This window comes from Dreissena polymorpha, chromosome 4, assembly GCF_020536995.1.
Source record: "Dreissena polymorpha isolate Duluth1 chromosome 4, UMN_Dpol_1.0, whole genome shotgun sequence".
NCBI lineage: Eukaryota > Metazoa > Mollusca > Bivalvia > Myida > Dreissenidae > Dreissena > Dreissena polymorpha.
This window is the reverse complement of record NC_068358.1, coordinates 17525269-17540824: the sequence shown is the minus strand read 5'-3', so window position 1 is coordinate 17540824 and position 15556 is coordinate 17525269. Positions and strand designations below refer to the sequence as shown.

The following is a 15556-nucleotide window of genomic DNA, read 5'->3' as shown; positions in this document are numbered from 1 at the left end:
TGACAGAAAAAGTTGTTTTATACAGTAGGCAGTATATTTCACAGCCGCTCATTTAATATAGTCAAACTGCAACCATATCAAAGTAAGAATGTTTCAATCGTTTTGAATTACTTAAATTGTATAACTATCCCGCTTGCACTTAACTTATGGAAATTATCGCACTGAACCGCTCTGATGAGGAATACATGTAATAAACACTGACACGCGAGTTTTTCACACCTTTATTGACATTACACAACAGATTAACACCAATTAGCTGTCGGTGTTGTTTAACCTCGAGGCGATTATAATCGGTTCAACGGACGGTTGAATAAAGCAATCAACATGACTGTGATTGCCGCCATCTTTGAATTGTCTGAAAATACATGAAGTTGCATAAAACGGATTTGAATCAGAAATCAAATGGAAGGTTGGAGAAAAAATGGGATCCAAGCACCCTCCGCGTTATATTGGATTCAGCGTTATAACGGAGCGCTTTATATTGGAGTTACAGTCAGGAACCTATACAAACAAAGGGATTAGCAACCTCGCGTTATCCCGTTACAGCACGCAAAATAAACCGAGATTTGATAATCTCGATTGATTGGTCCCTGTGTAGCGATAATGCGGCTACACGATATCGATTGCGAGGGATTTCGCTTATTGAGCGGGTTACGTTTTTTTCGGATTCAAATTATATTATGTTAAATAAACAAGTACCTATTCGCTCAATTGTTGCGTTGTTGATCTCAAAATCATTCATTATTTAGTCTAATTATTACGCAGTATGTCGAACGGGGACCCAATTATCGGACCCTTTGATGAATATTAATTGCCGGTTGTTTCGCCAGGGTTAAATTGCCGTTGTTAATAGCACGTATGTGCACGTACAAAAGACCGGTCTATTAATAGAATTAAAATGTTACCATGTTTTGTTTTAAATAACGTCATAATCAAGACATGTTAAGTGCAAACAACTCAAAATGTATAACTGTTCTTTTAACCTCCGTCGCAGCAAAGTTTTGCATGCCATTTTAATATTCACCAACAGAGTCGCTCAGAACCTGTGCAGCCAGACTGACCTTCATGTAGCTGAAGGAAAGCAGATTCATTCGATTGCGAGCGATTTCGCTCATTGATGGTGATAGTTGTTTCGCAATATTCGACTTTCATTGTGTAATAAACAAATATATATTCGTTCAATTTTGCCTTGTTTCTTGGAAATAAATAATTGGTAATATTAATACGCAGTATGCTACACGGAACCCAATTACCGGATGCGTTAACGAGTAACAATACCATTTGTTTCACAGGGTTTCAATTGCCATTGTATATCGCACATATGTGCATGTAGCAAAGACCGGTCTTTTAATTAATTAAAAATGTTACTCTGCTGCGTGAAAAATATCAACATTATTAACGCCTGCCAATTGCTTACAATTTAAAATGTATAATTGTTTTTTCATCCGAGACAATGAAGGTTCGCATGCCATTATATTATTCTGTTGGACTCCTTTTGAACATGATATCTATAGTAGTACTATAAGTCTTCGTGATTTCGTGTTCAAGTATTAAACAAAAATCAGCAGAATTTGAAGGCAATGCAATTCATAAAAGTCGTTTATGTTTTATTTCTCAGTATAATCAGTCAATCACTGAAACATACACATTAGTTCATGCATGATAGGTAATCTTGGTATTATTTAAGTTTAAGAGTATGTGTAACAATACATTCATGTTACTAAGTGTAATGAGCATTCAGTTAAAGAAAATATTTTAAAAATCAATAGCATGTAAAAAAAATCACATATTTGTAAAAGAGTTTTCACAAGTAACCATTTGCAATGTGAAATAGAACAACAAAAATTTGATAATAATACTAACAATTTTCTATTTATTATTTCAACGACAAAATATTGAGATTCCTCTTTACATGGTAATGCAGAAGATTTATTCGAAGCCTACAGCAATACAAAAAGCTTACTAAAATTAAATACCAAATTATCTTGTTTAAACAAGTTTGAAAATTTTATATTTATAATGAGTTTTAGGAACACATTTTTGATTAACATGATAAAAGATCTAACTGTCACTTTTGAGTTAAGCAGAGATATTCACTGCTGCAATGTGTTCATTTATGAAAAAATGCAACAGTTTAATTTAATCAATTGAATATTTAAAACTAATTCATACTGAATTTTCTTTTGTCTTGAACACACATGTATGTCAGCACTATTTAAAGTCCACAATGTTTTTCAACCATTAAAAGTTCTTAATGTGGAAACGACCTGGGTTTGTACGCCCAAGTTTCGCTGGCGTCATGACATTTGTCTTTGCGGAGTCAAACCCTCTTTTGCTTCTTTTTAGCACACTGAAAATATAAAACAAATTGAATTTAAACCAACAAGATTGATAAAGGGCAAGTATTGACTGAGCCTTTCCAAAAATGCTGCGACATATGTTGATCATATTAATAGTGGTTATAAAATTGTAAAAAAATGACTAAAATTGTATTGCTTTTGTGCTCATTCAAAATCATGAATTTGCAAATAATACAAATAAAATTAGCATCACACAATGCGTTAAAATGTAATGTTTGTAAAGATACCCATATGATTAATAGACCCTTTTCACGACGAGGTATTTTTTTACCGTAACACCGGCTGGCGGCCATCTTGGGGGTACATGTATTCTCAGTTAAATTAAATATAGCGGATGACTCATATCAACAGCATGATTTATGAAGCGTAAATGGCTCTAAAAATAGCAAGTAAACACTACAGAGATAAATTAATTCCCATTGTTCAGGCAAGATACGACGAAAAGCTGAAGTTAATATCAGAGAATGATCCATTTGAACTGAAAAACCTCTCAAATGATGTTGAACTGCTGCCTGCGTTGTCGTATCCAGATATTGTGTTTTATTTATTGTTTACTCCGAGTGTGTACACGCATGATGATTTGAAGAATTATAAAAGTTTAGATGCAGTGAATCAGGTTGAATGTGGATGGGTGTCGGACGTAAAATCCGTGGTGATTGACAAGAAACATGTGGTTAGAGGAAGGGTGAGTTTGCACTGCATTATCATATTTGTTCAAGTGTTAGTACCGGTATCTTATATTTTCAATTTTGTTTTTAAGTTTTATTTCATATTTAATAAATTTATATATAAGATATTGTATTGATTATGTAAATTTAATTTAATTGCTAAACGATTTCATAAGAAAGTCACAGTAAATTAAGTCAGCAGTCAATGTTTACATCATTACATGTATGTATAAGTTACATCAATAATTTGATGTACTAGGTACATTAAACAAGTACCAGTTTAGAATTAATGTTTTATTTCTTTGATACACGATATCAAAACAATTAAATCAAATTTATTTCAGGTGCTCCACTCACAGCGTTTACGTGACAAAGCCCTAACCCCATGGTTCATCGCGGAGAAGAATGGTGCAGTCTTGGCCAGCCACTGCGACTGCATGGCAGGCTGTGGCGAAACATGTACGCATGTAGCAGCGTTGATGTTCTGGGTATCCGCAACCGTCAAGGTAAGAACGAAGAGTCATTTAACTTACAACTGTCAGGATGTATTTGCCCAGAAATCTTATTCGCATGCTTTGAACAGTCAGCGAAATTAAATGGTTGTCCAGTACCAAAATATAAATCGGACAACCAGTTTTAGTTACCGGTATTTCAGTTGTCCAAAGGACAGTCTTTAATTTTTCGATTTATGAATAAGATCTGCCTTTTTTTTAAGAAATCATATTATTAAGGACCCAAAATGTTTTAACTTTATGTAAACAGTATAATAATTAAAATCAGGACAAGTAAAATAATAATGCACAATATAAACCTCTTTATTTTCAGATGCGTGATGAGCGTACTGTAACACAGAAAGCTGCCTACTGGAAGCCCCCACCTAACCTTAAAAACGTCCAATACAAAGAAACCAGTCGAATTGACTTCACCAGTAAAAAAAACTTGAAAAGGAAATTCAATGACATGTTGGCGGGCACACCGACTGTCACCCAGCCAGTAAGTGCAAGGAAGCCAAAGAAAAAAATTCCAGCGCCAACAACTGAAGAACTTAATGATTTTTTCAGTGCGTTAAAACTCTCCGGAAAAAAAACAGCAGTGTTGTCACTTGTGCCAGGCTTTTCAGATGACTATGTGCCTGTTGTAAAAAAAGTTCACCTCCCAAAACTGTTGAATGGACTTCGTAACAAAGATTGGGATCACTTATACGATGAGGAAATTAGGGATAAATGTTGCTCAATTTTCCCAACTATATGTGTAACCGATGAAGAAGTCATTAACTGCGAAAAACTAACGAAAGAACAATCAAATTCTAAGCTTTGGTTTGATCTGAGAGCTGGTCGCATAACAGCATCTAACATGAAAGCTGTGTGCAGAACTGATGAGTCAAATCCATCAAAAAGTCTCATAAAGAAAATCTGTTACCCTCATGACAAATTCAGCAACAATGCCACAAAATGGGGAACCCAGAATGAGAAAAAAGCAACCAGACAGTGTTGTGAAGTATTGAGCACATCACACTCTAATCTTCGCGTGGAAATGAGCGGCCTTCATATTTCAGAAACCCTGTCATTCATTGCAGCTTCTCCAGATGGATTTGTTCATTGTGACTGCTGCGGGGTAAGCTGTCTTGAAGTGAAATGTCCTTACACTAAAAAGGGTATGATGATTGATGATTCTGTGCCATGCTTACAGAAGAATTCGAATGGAGAACTGTGTTTGGATATTGACCATGAATATTATTACCAGGTTCAAACACAAATGGGAGTAACTGGTCTCGAGTCATGTTTTTTTGTTGTGTGGACGGATAAAGACATGTTCATTGAACTGATATCATTTGATGTCAAATTCTGGAATGAGGCAACAATTAAAGCAGAAAAACTGTTCAAGTATGCGATATTGCCAGAGTTGGTAGGGAAAATATATACGAGACTTCCAACGCCAAGTGATCCTCATGACACCCTCACTACAAAAGCCAATGCTTTGTGTGTCAGTAGTGCCAACAACAATATGATGGCAACTGATGATAATGTTGACCCGCCTGCTGAGTGTTACTGCTTGTGCAATGGACCAGAGGAGGGAAGAATGATCTGCTGTGACAATGAAAATTGTGATATTGGGTGGTATCACTTCACATGTCTGAAGATGATCAAACGTCCAAAAACCAAATTATGGTTTTGCCCTTCATGTCAGGATTAGTTGAACTTTGGGAACACAAATGTTAACTCTAGTGGCTTTTATAAGTATTGTTTAGTATTGAAACTCATTATGAAAACTCCTTACATGTGTTTCAGTACCTAAATCTTAAATGCTACAACAGTTATTCAATGAATGTTGTGTACATTAAATCTGTATGTGTTGTTTGAAATCAAAACAGATTTTATGAAATATTGTTTTCAGGGCTTAGAAAGGTGGATTGATTTGTTAAATGTATTTTGCACATTCTTCATGATTGTGTTTTCTGCATTCATTATTTCTAATAAAATTTGTCGTGTTCTGAGAAAACTGGGCATAATGCTTGTGCGTAAATTGTCATCCCAGATTAACCTGTGCAGTCCGCACAGGCTAATCAGGGACAACACTTTCCGCTTTTATGACATTTTTTGTTTAAATGAAGTCTCTTCTTAGCAAAAATCCAATTAAGGCGGAAAGTGTCGTCCCCGATTAGCCTGTGTGGACTGCACAGGCTAATCTGGGACGACACTTTACGCACATGCATTATGCCCAGTTTTCTCAGAACACTACACAAATAGTTGTTTAATGAAGACTCTTCTTCTTTTATGAATGTGTTGCTGATAATACTCATTAATAGATTGCGATTTTTAATAGTAACATGGCATTTAATTTCCTTCAGATCTTTCGCTTAGATACAGTCCTGATAACTGTCTATACTATTAAAAATTAGCAGGAATACACCACTCCGGTGTCACTCCTGCGAGTCAGACTCTGAAATGCCATTGTACTATTAAAATGTGTCATTTTAAATCAAGAAAGCAATGATAACTGAATAAAAACCAAGGTTTCATCTTAATAACTCAATTTCTACAATGTCAGTAATTAAAAAAGCTTGTTTAAACTTTAACCAACGTGGGAAAAGGTTAATTTATTTGTAACAGTAAAAACAAAACATTATTAATCATAAATACAAATGTGCATGCCAAATATAATAAAATGCATAAAAATGACAAAACGCAGACCGATTCATCACTAAAAGTCTCAAAGCTATGTCTACTATTTGTCAAGACATAATTAATTGTGACTTCAACTATGTTGGATAAAATTGGTCCAATCATATAATACTGTTCATGATTAGTTGAAGTCTACAACAGACTCGCACATGTTCACTAGTGCACAACATACATATGCCACTTTGTCAATAGTTGTTAGGCCGCGTTCGTCTTTGGTCATTACAACATCAATTGGTTGAGTCCCATTAAGGAATGTGAACTTCTGTCTAACCAATCCTATGACACGTTCCACATGAATTCTTACATTAGCAATTTTCCTGGTTTCTTCTAAATCAAGTGGCGAGAGTTGACCCTTGCCTTTTGTAAATGCTGGGATGTTGACTGATGCACTAAGCGTTCCAACACTGTCGCCAATGTCGAAACCCCTGTCAGCAAGAATCAAATCCCCCGGTAACAGCTTGTTCAAAAAACCACAGTGCTCGGTAATGAATTTATCGCTGGTCCGTCCTCCCCATGACTTAGAAATGAACGACACAACTCCTTGAGGCGCAATACCTATAAGGAATTTCACGGTGTTGTGGTGCTTATAATTGGACCATGTTTCACTGCGTGCCATTAAATTGGAGGGACATTCAATAAACACTTCAAAACAGTCTATTATAACACAACACTTTTTCCCAAAATGCTTTTGAAATTGAAGTGGCATTGTCTTCTGTAGTTCTTCTCGTTCTGGCCATCTGACAATACCTTGTGTCCGTACATACAGCACATCAATAACATCTACAAAAATTCTGGATATTGTGGATTTTGAGACCGCCAACTGAAAGGCCAGGAAGCTAATAGTCAAGTTCAGCCTTAGTCTAGCCAGTGTCAAAACCAAGCACTCAAATTTTCCCAAGGTCATTTTCGGTGGTAAACATTCTTCAACAAGTCGAAACAGTGCCATTAACAATGCGAAGCATGGTAAGCCTGTTAGCGATCTTACTTTTTCATCATTTCCTTCTAAGGCGCTTTCTGAATAAGGATTTGTGTTCTTCAATTTTTCCTTCAATTCATGATTTTTACACTTCAGTTTTTCATTTTCTTCTTTGGCTAAAGCAAGCTGCTTTTGTAGCATTTCTACCTCAGTTTCTGGCAATGGCTCTTCTGAAGGTAGTGGGGTTAAATCTTCAACCGGCTCATCTGTCGACATGTTTTCAGCGAACATTAATAAAGTCTTGGCTGCGTCAGACTTCTCTGCACGCCCCTTCTTACGGAAGTACCGGCTGGACATGTTGTCAGGTGTATTGACCTGCCTACTGGTTCCCATGTTTAAGGAAGGAGTCCAGTCTGGATTATCACTGGCAAACAGATCTGCCTTTTTCTCTGAAAAACAAAATCATTAAATGACACATTGGTTAATATGGTTTTAAATGAATTAATAAATAAATGGTTTGAAATCATTCCTTCATAAGACTTGGAAGTATTTAAAGTATTTTATCAGTAATAATGTATTTAATACATTCCTCTTAAAACATTTTTTTAAGCATGTATAATATATATAATCTACTTGTGCTTATTTTGTATTATATTGTGTGTATTTAGACGATGCACATTCGTATAAGTCTTAATAAACTGTCTGTTCTGCTCTTATCAGTTATAAAATCAACTTACTTCCAATAAAGTGATCGGAGCATATTCGAATGTTCTTCACAGTTTTGCCAGTCAGATCCTGATTGAGACTTGCAAGCCATTTTCGCCGTCTTTCTTCGGACAATTCATGGGTCTTTTCACATTGATTCGTTATTACTTCGGGTATCCTGTAGAAGGACCTGTCTTTTTCTCTGTCCGACCTATTATGACAGCCAATGACACGGCAATAATTTACCATTTTGTTGAATTTATCGGAAATCAATTTTTACTGCTATTGTTCGATCAGGAAGCTCTATCGCCAAGATGGCTGCCGCGCATGCTCGCTGAGCGTGAAAACGGTCTATATAGGGCTAGTTTTGACGGAGCCTTTCGAAAAGAGCCACGACATATGTTGATCAAACTGATAATGATTACAAAATAAAAAAATGACTAAAATTGTATAATCTTTGAGCTAATTCAAAATTATGCCTTTGCAAATAATGCAAATTAAATTTGCACCACACAATGCATTGAAATGCAACGTTTGTAAAGATACCAACATGATATATATAGGTCTAGCATTGACTGAGCCTTTCAAAAAGAGCCACGACATATGTTGATGAAACTGATAGTGGTAAGAAAATAAAAAAAATGACTAAAATTGTATTGCTTTTGTGCTCATTCAAAATCATGAATTTGCAAATAATACATTTAAAATTAGCATCACACAATGCGTGGAAATGTAATGTTTGTAAAGATACCCATAAGATTAATATAGGGCTAGTATTGACTGAGCCTTTCGAAAAGAGCCACGACATATGTTGATCAAACTGACAGTGATTACAAAATAAAAAAATGACAAAAATTGTATAATCTTTGAGCTAATACAAAATTATACCTTTGAAAATAATGCAAATTAAATTTGCACCACACAATGCATTGAAATGTAACGTTTGTAAAGATACCAACATGATATATATAGGGCTAGTATTGACTGAGCCTAAGGCCCTTTCAAAAAGAGCCACGGCATATGTTGATGAAACTGAAAGTGGTAAAATATAAAAAAATGACTAAAATTGTATTGCCTTTGTGCTCATTCAAAATCATGAATTTGCTAATAATACAAATAAAATTAGCATCACACAATGCGTTGAAATGTAACGTTTGTAAGAATACCAACATGAATAGTATAGAGCTTTATTTGACCAAGCCTTTTGAAAAAAGCCACGACACACGTTTCTCGGATTATTGAAGTGTAAACAATGATACGCATGATTTGGTGAAAATACCCACCGTTGTTTTATAAGTAAGTACAAAGCATAGTCGAAAACAAATGAAACAATAAGATGTATCAAAGTCAACAAACCTTTGCAATGAATACTTCTGTGTTGGCAACACTTGGTTAATTTATACTCTTATTCTTTCTCGATTGCTTTGTCACGGTCTCGCTTTGTCAAAATGGCGGCTGTGAAAATTTGCCTCGAAGCGCGAAGTCTCGTTGGGTCGCAAGTCTCGTTTCCCTTTTGCGTAACAACGCGTTAGCTTGTTCTTCGGTTCAGTGAGTGTCTCATCCCTTTGTTTGTATAGGTCCCTGTTACAGTGTACTGCTTTCTCAAAAGCTGCAATACGTCCATTCAACTTTATGAACACTCACATCACCTTACCTCATATGTACTCGACCTACTATAGGACTTTTTTTATTCGGGTAATTAATCAATGCTGAGAATGCTTCATACCAATGCATATGCATTGATTGAATACAGCATTTTGTTTTGTAACTGTTGTGTTATAAATCCATTATGTTTGGTCAGTAAGTCATACCATTGGTACATTTTTATTTTTGTTGACAGCAACATCCTTTGCAAAACAGCTTGGATTCCAGATATCAGACCTCCATAGCAACAAGAGCGTGGACATGTACAACCAATGGAAACAAAACAATTGCCAGCCAAACTATTGGAAAGTAAGATGAAGATATTTCATGCTGTATGCTTTAAAAAAAAGAGATGCTTTTTGTTTTAATCAATTAGGTTGGTTGCCAAAGTTTAAAGTCTAAATTGTTTTTATTCTTACTCAAATTGTTTTTTGTGTTGGCATTTTTGTATATGTACATCCTTCTATTTATGAAAGCATGAAGCAGGAATTTTGATGCCAATCAATCCCCGTTTGAAGAAGTGGGGGTATATTGCTACATTTAAAAGCAACTGTCCGTCACTTGGTTGCATAATTGGTATGTCGGTCTGTAACTCATTTAATTACGATAGGATATCTAGAGAACGATTTGACTTATGATCATGCAAATTGGTATGATTGTTACTTTGTATAAAATTGATGCACCTTATGATTTAGAGGTCTAGGTTAAAGAAGATTGAAGAATGAAATTAAGACTATTTCGTTTCTTAATTATATCTAGAGATGCTTTGACTTACTATTGTAAAAATGTGCATGATGGTGACTACAATGACACCTTTACATTTTGAGATCAAAAGTCAAAGGTTATGATAACAGGTGCTAATAACATGAAATGTAGACCATTGTGCTTTTACCAACTGCATGTATCATCCAAAACATGTTAGTTGGTATGTTGGTGACTTGGAATTAAAAGACTAATGGGGTTATTTACCCTCGGGACTTCGGTTAAAAACCATTGCCCGAGCACACTGCTTAACATAAAACTCTGCATAAAAAAGCCGAAAACGGCCATAAAATGGACAGCCCGATTTTACTGGGCTGTACCATTGGTATAAATATAAAACTTTGCAGTGTTGGTGCGGTGCCTTAATAAAAATCTATTGGTTTAAAAATATATAACCTGTATATGAAGCGTTAAAAAGACGCAGTGCTTTACAGTGGATAGGCCTAACGTTAAAAAGCGGCGTTTTAATTGGTTGATGCGCTTATAAAACGATGGCGCTGATTGGCCGAAATTTCTTATTACGGATTGCCAGTAGGTCAATCCGTTTAAAAATATATTTTCCCACGGCTGACTTTGTACTTTAAGAAAAAGTAAACAATAATAGTTTATATGCAAAAATATAAATGAAAGAAAAGGATGAGTTAATCCAAAAGAAATTGGAGTTGTTTTATAGTATTAGATTACTATGTTTTTGTTATGTTACTGTACTTATTATTAATTATTATCATTAATATGATGTTGTTATTGTATGTTATTGTTTGTATTGTTTTTTAAGGAGGAGAGAGAGAAAGAATAGCCCAATTTTTATAAGTAAAGATGGTGAAAACACACATACTGTTGTATGTGGCAGCATCATTACCAGACCCACTGTTCAGTATATACTGCAATGGGTTTGTTGGAGTCTTTAGACTTTGTGATCTGTGTTTTAAATGTTTGAATCCAAATAGGACTATTTTAATATAATACTTATAGAAAAAGGGATACACAGATGTGTAATATGTTTGTGTAACAAAATAATAATATTTGAGGGTTTTCCAGATCAGGAATTAAAAGAAGATGCATGTGGTCTTTCATGTAACCAGGTAAAAGGTCAAGCTATCAGTGGCTTGAAAAATGAAAACACAATATCTTGATATTAATGACTAACCTACGATCATAAAACAAGTATGCTGCTTAGTCATGAAGGATGAAAGATCGCTATTGATTTGCAGTAAAAACAGTGTTGGTCATAGGGGCATGCAATATTAGAACAACTCTAAATATTTGTCATTAATCCCATTATGATATTTGTGATGGGGAGGCATACATGTTTTATTTGATTTTTATTGATTCGTGGTCCATGTTCACTAATGTTTGGTTTCTCTAAATAATTCAAGTTTGTGGCCGAACGTTCCGAGTGAAAACATCAATTTGTATAAAGATTAATTAGGCTGTTATGAAAAACTTCATGTAATTAAGTAACTGAAGGGTAGTTATTGACATTATGCATACAACTTATCATATAAATTTATTTCAGAATGTTGTGCCAGATCCGACCAAGTTCTGTGGTCCATACAAACCCAAACCATTCCCACCATCCGTACATCAAGTACGACAACTCTCCAATGATGCCTACAAACGGATAGGGGGAGACAACCATGACACCATAGGTAGTTAGCTTATGCTTATGTTTATAGCGACTGTATATATGTGTACATTAGGTATATCAAATGCTTTTTTAAGGACATGACAAAAAGGAAATATATATTTATTATTTTGATTGTTTATGTGACCTGTTCAAAACTTCACAGTGCGGTCATTGTTCCACTATAATAACAGAAAAACATTATATCACAGCAAAGATCTATAAATGAACATTTATTAATAAAGCTTTGATTACTGTAACATGGATTGCTGAAATATTATGTTCCTTACTTCTGAATATTATTTTGTATTCATGATCAGGTATGATCGCGATAGACATGCAGGGCAATGTGGCGGGAGGAACCTCAACTAATGGCCTGAATCACAAAGTTCCAGGGTAAAAATGCAACATTATATATTCAACTCGCAAATACCCATGATGGTGATTTTTTTATAGTGCTCAATAAATTTCGCATCCCTAGAAGATAATATTCGCATATAATAATACTCAACGCATATCTATTATGGTCTGAAAAAAATGATCGTTGAACGTATGTAGTTTGAAAAAGTTTATATCCATAATCGTATAATAAATAGACGGGTGGGCGATTCCCCTATCGCTGGCGCAGGCAGTTACGTAGATAACGAAGTAGGCGGGGCTGCGGGCACGGGTGATGGAGATATCATGATGCGCTTTCTTCCAAGGTAGGCTTATTTTCATTCAGTTTACATTATTAATCTGTTTTCATTTTCAAAATCTCACAAAAAATATTTTAAATTAAAAATGTAAAGTGACCAAAAACTTTCCGTTAGCTTGTGCACGTAAGTTTTTGACCAGTGTTTGAGCTTCACAGACCAATGCTTTGATTATGTAACTGAGGCTCGACTGGTCCTTGTCGGCTCAGGTACTACTTAAAAGTACCCTTAAATGTACTTTTTAGTATATTTTGTGTACCCCGTATACTTTGTAGAATACTAAAAAGTGCCTGGGGCACTCTTAAGTAGTGCCTGGACCGACAATGACCAATTGAGCGTAACTGATCAGTAGACCTTGTGGAATCATATTTGTCGTGTATCATTTTTTGCATTTAAGTGTCTTTAATAATTGTGCAAAAGATTACCCACCATGATAAAAAGATTTGAATCGCGTCTTAAGTGCTATAAAACTCGTTCGTAAAAATTCGTTAGTAAGCTTGCAGAATGCTGGCTACTAACACAATCCTAAACTCCTTTAATAAAATGACAACTTTGTCAGATCATGTATTTATATTTATCTACATTGCATGTTCGTATTTGTGTCATGGTGACCCGCAAGGTTGCAATCTAGCATAAAATATTATGAATTCCATACATTCTTTTATTCTCTAACATTGGAATAAACTCCACAGTAGACTCCGGAGGGAGTGAGAGTACCGGCAGATATAAAAGTGAACATTTCAGTTTGTTTTTGAGTTTTCTAGATTTCGCGTACAATATATGATTAGGTTATATCGGGGTCTTTGTAGTTTTTATGCCGTGATGCTCATGAAAACCGGAGTTTCACCATCAGTTGCTACAGCTGAAGCTATGAAAAGTATTATCAAATATTATCCGGACTTCGTGGGAGCTGTATTGGCAGTTAATATACGAGGTGAACACGGTAAGTTAGAGTCCCCTTTCAAGTAAATGTATACTCTACAAATCTTGGTTCCAAATAATTTAAAGATTATATTGATGTCTTCATGTAGTTTACACCTGTGAACAATATGTGGCTTCCATTTTCAGGCTAAGCGTTTGTTGCTGTCCGTGAGTGCGTGTATACGTGCGTTCATATATGCGTGCGTCAGTTGTTAACTTTTGATTAAGAAGACTTCAAATCCGGAAGGGCTTTGCAGATTTTTGTACAGACTTTCACAGAAATGATTCTTGAGTGTTCCTTAATTAAAAACATTCGCATCATTTCGGTTCGGTGCATGTAGGTCACATAAGTTTATGAAAGATAAAAATAAACATACATAAAACCGCAAGGTCCCCATGTTTTAATTTGCTATGTAGAACCGTGTTTGTACCAGCATAATATGCACATTTTTACAATGGTTCTCTACAAAGTTTCGTTCTATGCCCCCGAAGAAGGGCATATAGTGCGTCCGTCTGTCCGTCCGTCTGTCCGTCACACTTTGCGTTTAGGTTTCGAAAAATGCTCATAACTTCTATGTCGCTTCAGATTGAACCTTCATAATTGGTATGCATGTGTATATGGACAAGGCTTTTCCATACGCACACAAATTTTGACCCCTTTGACCTTGACCTTGAACTTAGGGTCCGCGATTAGGTTTCGAAAAGTGCTCATAACTTCTATCAAAGCGTTTATCGGTGGCGTATGTCATCCTATGGAGACAGCTCTTGTTCAAATTATGTTCATATGGTTGAAGTTGGCCAGCCTCTGGGGTTCATATTGTTACATTATATATATTAATAGAACAATACCTTAAACATTATCTAAATTCGCAAAGGACCAGTGATGTATATTTTTTTAAGTTGCCTCCTTATATTGTCCTCTACAATATCCTCTACAGTATCTTTAACCCTTTCAGTGTGGGAACCGAATTTTAAAGGCCTTTGCAAACAGTTTGGATCCAGATGAGACGCCACAGAACGTGGCGTCTCATCAAGATCCAAACTGTTTGCTATTCTGATAGTATTCTTTGAAAAAAATAGAAGAAAATGCTTATTTTAGAAATTCTGCAGACGACATTTTAGCAGACGACACATTTCCCAGCATGCAAAGGGTTAATGCGGGCGTGATGATGGGGGTAAAATCATTCAATCCAATATTCGAATGGTACCTCTATTTTCCGTCCTAGATAAACAAACTCCGCTTTGTATTTCAGGTGCCGCTTGTCATGGAATTGCCCAGTTTCCTTATTCCATAATCAGCCCAGACTATCCACAAGTAACTGTTCTCAATGTGCCGTGCATATAAATTAACACTGTGATAACTCCATGGTTACAAGTTTAAATGATTAATTTATACTTACTTCTTATTGACATTCTCCACGTCGTGTTTATGTTGTCAGCGAAAGTGGTATATTTATATGTAAAATATAACTGATAGTGCTATTATTTGCACACGTTCTGCACATCCTTGTGTACAAATTAATAAAGCTTGTATATATTTCTAGTATTTTAATTATTAAAAAAACATATTTGACAGTTAACTGTCTTAAAGCAGTGTGCAATTTATATCATTTGACGCAAATCACCAACATCAATCGTAATACAATGAAATTGTTAAAGGAAATTCAATCAAACTAAATCGATCATTTATTTACATACATACCAAAGTTCCTGTCAATGGACATTACTTTCGTAAATTATTCATGGTTTACATGAACATTTACGAAATTTCACAATTACTTTTAGTATTAAAATTCATAACGTTTTAATGCACGATGCACATCTCCGTTTTCATTGAAGCTTCTTAGTTTGAACTGTAATATTATTTGCTATTATTGGAATACAATTACACGAGGGAATATCTGTGTCTTTGATTAAATCTCTATAAACATTTGATCAAATTCAATCAACAGATCGCCATTTTATGTATTGTTGTATATGTCGGGTTATAAGTGCAATTAAAAGCACGTTTTAGTTATTGGAACGTTTTCGTGAATGTGTTAACGCATTTTACGCGTGAAAACACGTCTTTACCATCTG

The 15556-nt window shown here is 35.2% G+C and overlaps 3 protein-coding genes and 1 long non-coding RNA gene across 4 annotated transcripts in view; 2 read left to right on the top strand and 2 right to left on the bottom strand.

Annotated features, from left to right (window-relative positions):
* LOC127880030 (N(4)-(Beta-N-acetylglucosaminyl)-L-asparaginase-like) overlaps nucleotides 1-15017 on the top strand; it is a 33471-nt gene extending 18454 nt beyond the window's left edge. Inside the window, exons 4-9 of the mRNA XM_052427243.1 lie at nucleotides 9672-9784; nucleotides 11754-11886; nucleotides 12182-12257; nucleotides 12458-12565; nucleotides 13366-13499; nucleotides 14731-15017. Of these exons, the coding sequence (XP_052283203.1) occupies nucleotides 9672-9784; nucleotides 11754-11886; nucleotides 12182-12257; nucleotides 12458-12565; nucleotides 13366-13499; nucleotides 14731-14822 (656 nt within the window). The 3' untranslated portion in view covers nucleotides 14823-15017. The remainder of the gene's footprint in view (nucleotides 1-9671; nucleotides 9785-11753; nucleotides 11887-12181; nucleotides 12258-12457; nucleotides 12566-13365; nucleotides 13500-14730) is intronic.
* LOC127880034 (uncharacterized) lies at nucleotides 1591-2656 on the bottom strand. The gene is made up of 2 exons (XR_008049388.1): nucleotides 2588-2656; nucleotides 1591-2350 (listed from the first exon to the last, which is right to left on the bottom strand). It is a non-coding gene; the product is annotated as an uncharacterized LOC127880034 (long non-coding RNA).
* Nucleotides 2515-5783, top strand: LOC127880026 (uncharacterized). The gene is made up of 3 exons (XM_052427238.1): nucleotides 2515-3045; nucleotides 3373-3534; nucleotides 3854-5783. The coding sequence occupies exons 1-3, from the start codon at nucleotides 2731-2733 to the stop codon at nucleotides 5219-5221; spliced, it is 1845 nt and encodes a 614-aa protein (XP_052283198.1). The 5' UTR covers nucleotides 2515-2730; the 3' UTR covers nucleotides 5222-5783.
* LOC127880027 (uncharacterized) lies at nucleotides 6082-8183 on the bottom strand. Its single transcript, XM_052427239.1, has 2 exons — nucleotides 7864-8183; nucleotides 6082-7575 (listed from the first exon to the last, which is right to left on the bottom strand). Exons 1-2 carry the CDS (start codon nucleotides 8078-8080, stop codon nucleotides 6332-6334), a joined length of 1461 nt encoding a protein of 486 aa, XP_052283199.1. The 5' UTR covers nucleotides 8081-8183; the 3' UTR covers nucleotides 6082-6331.
* Nucleotides 15018-15556: the final 539 nt, after the last annotated feature.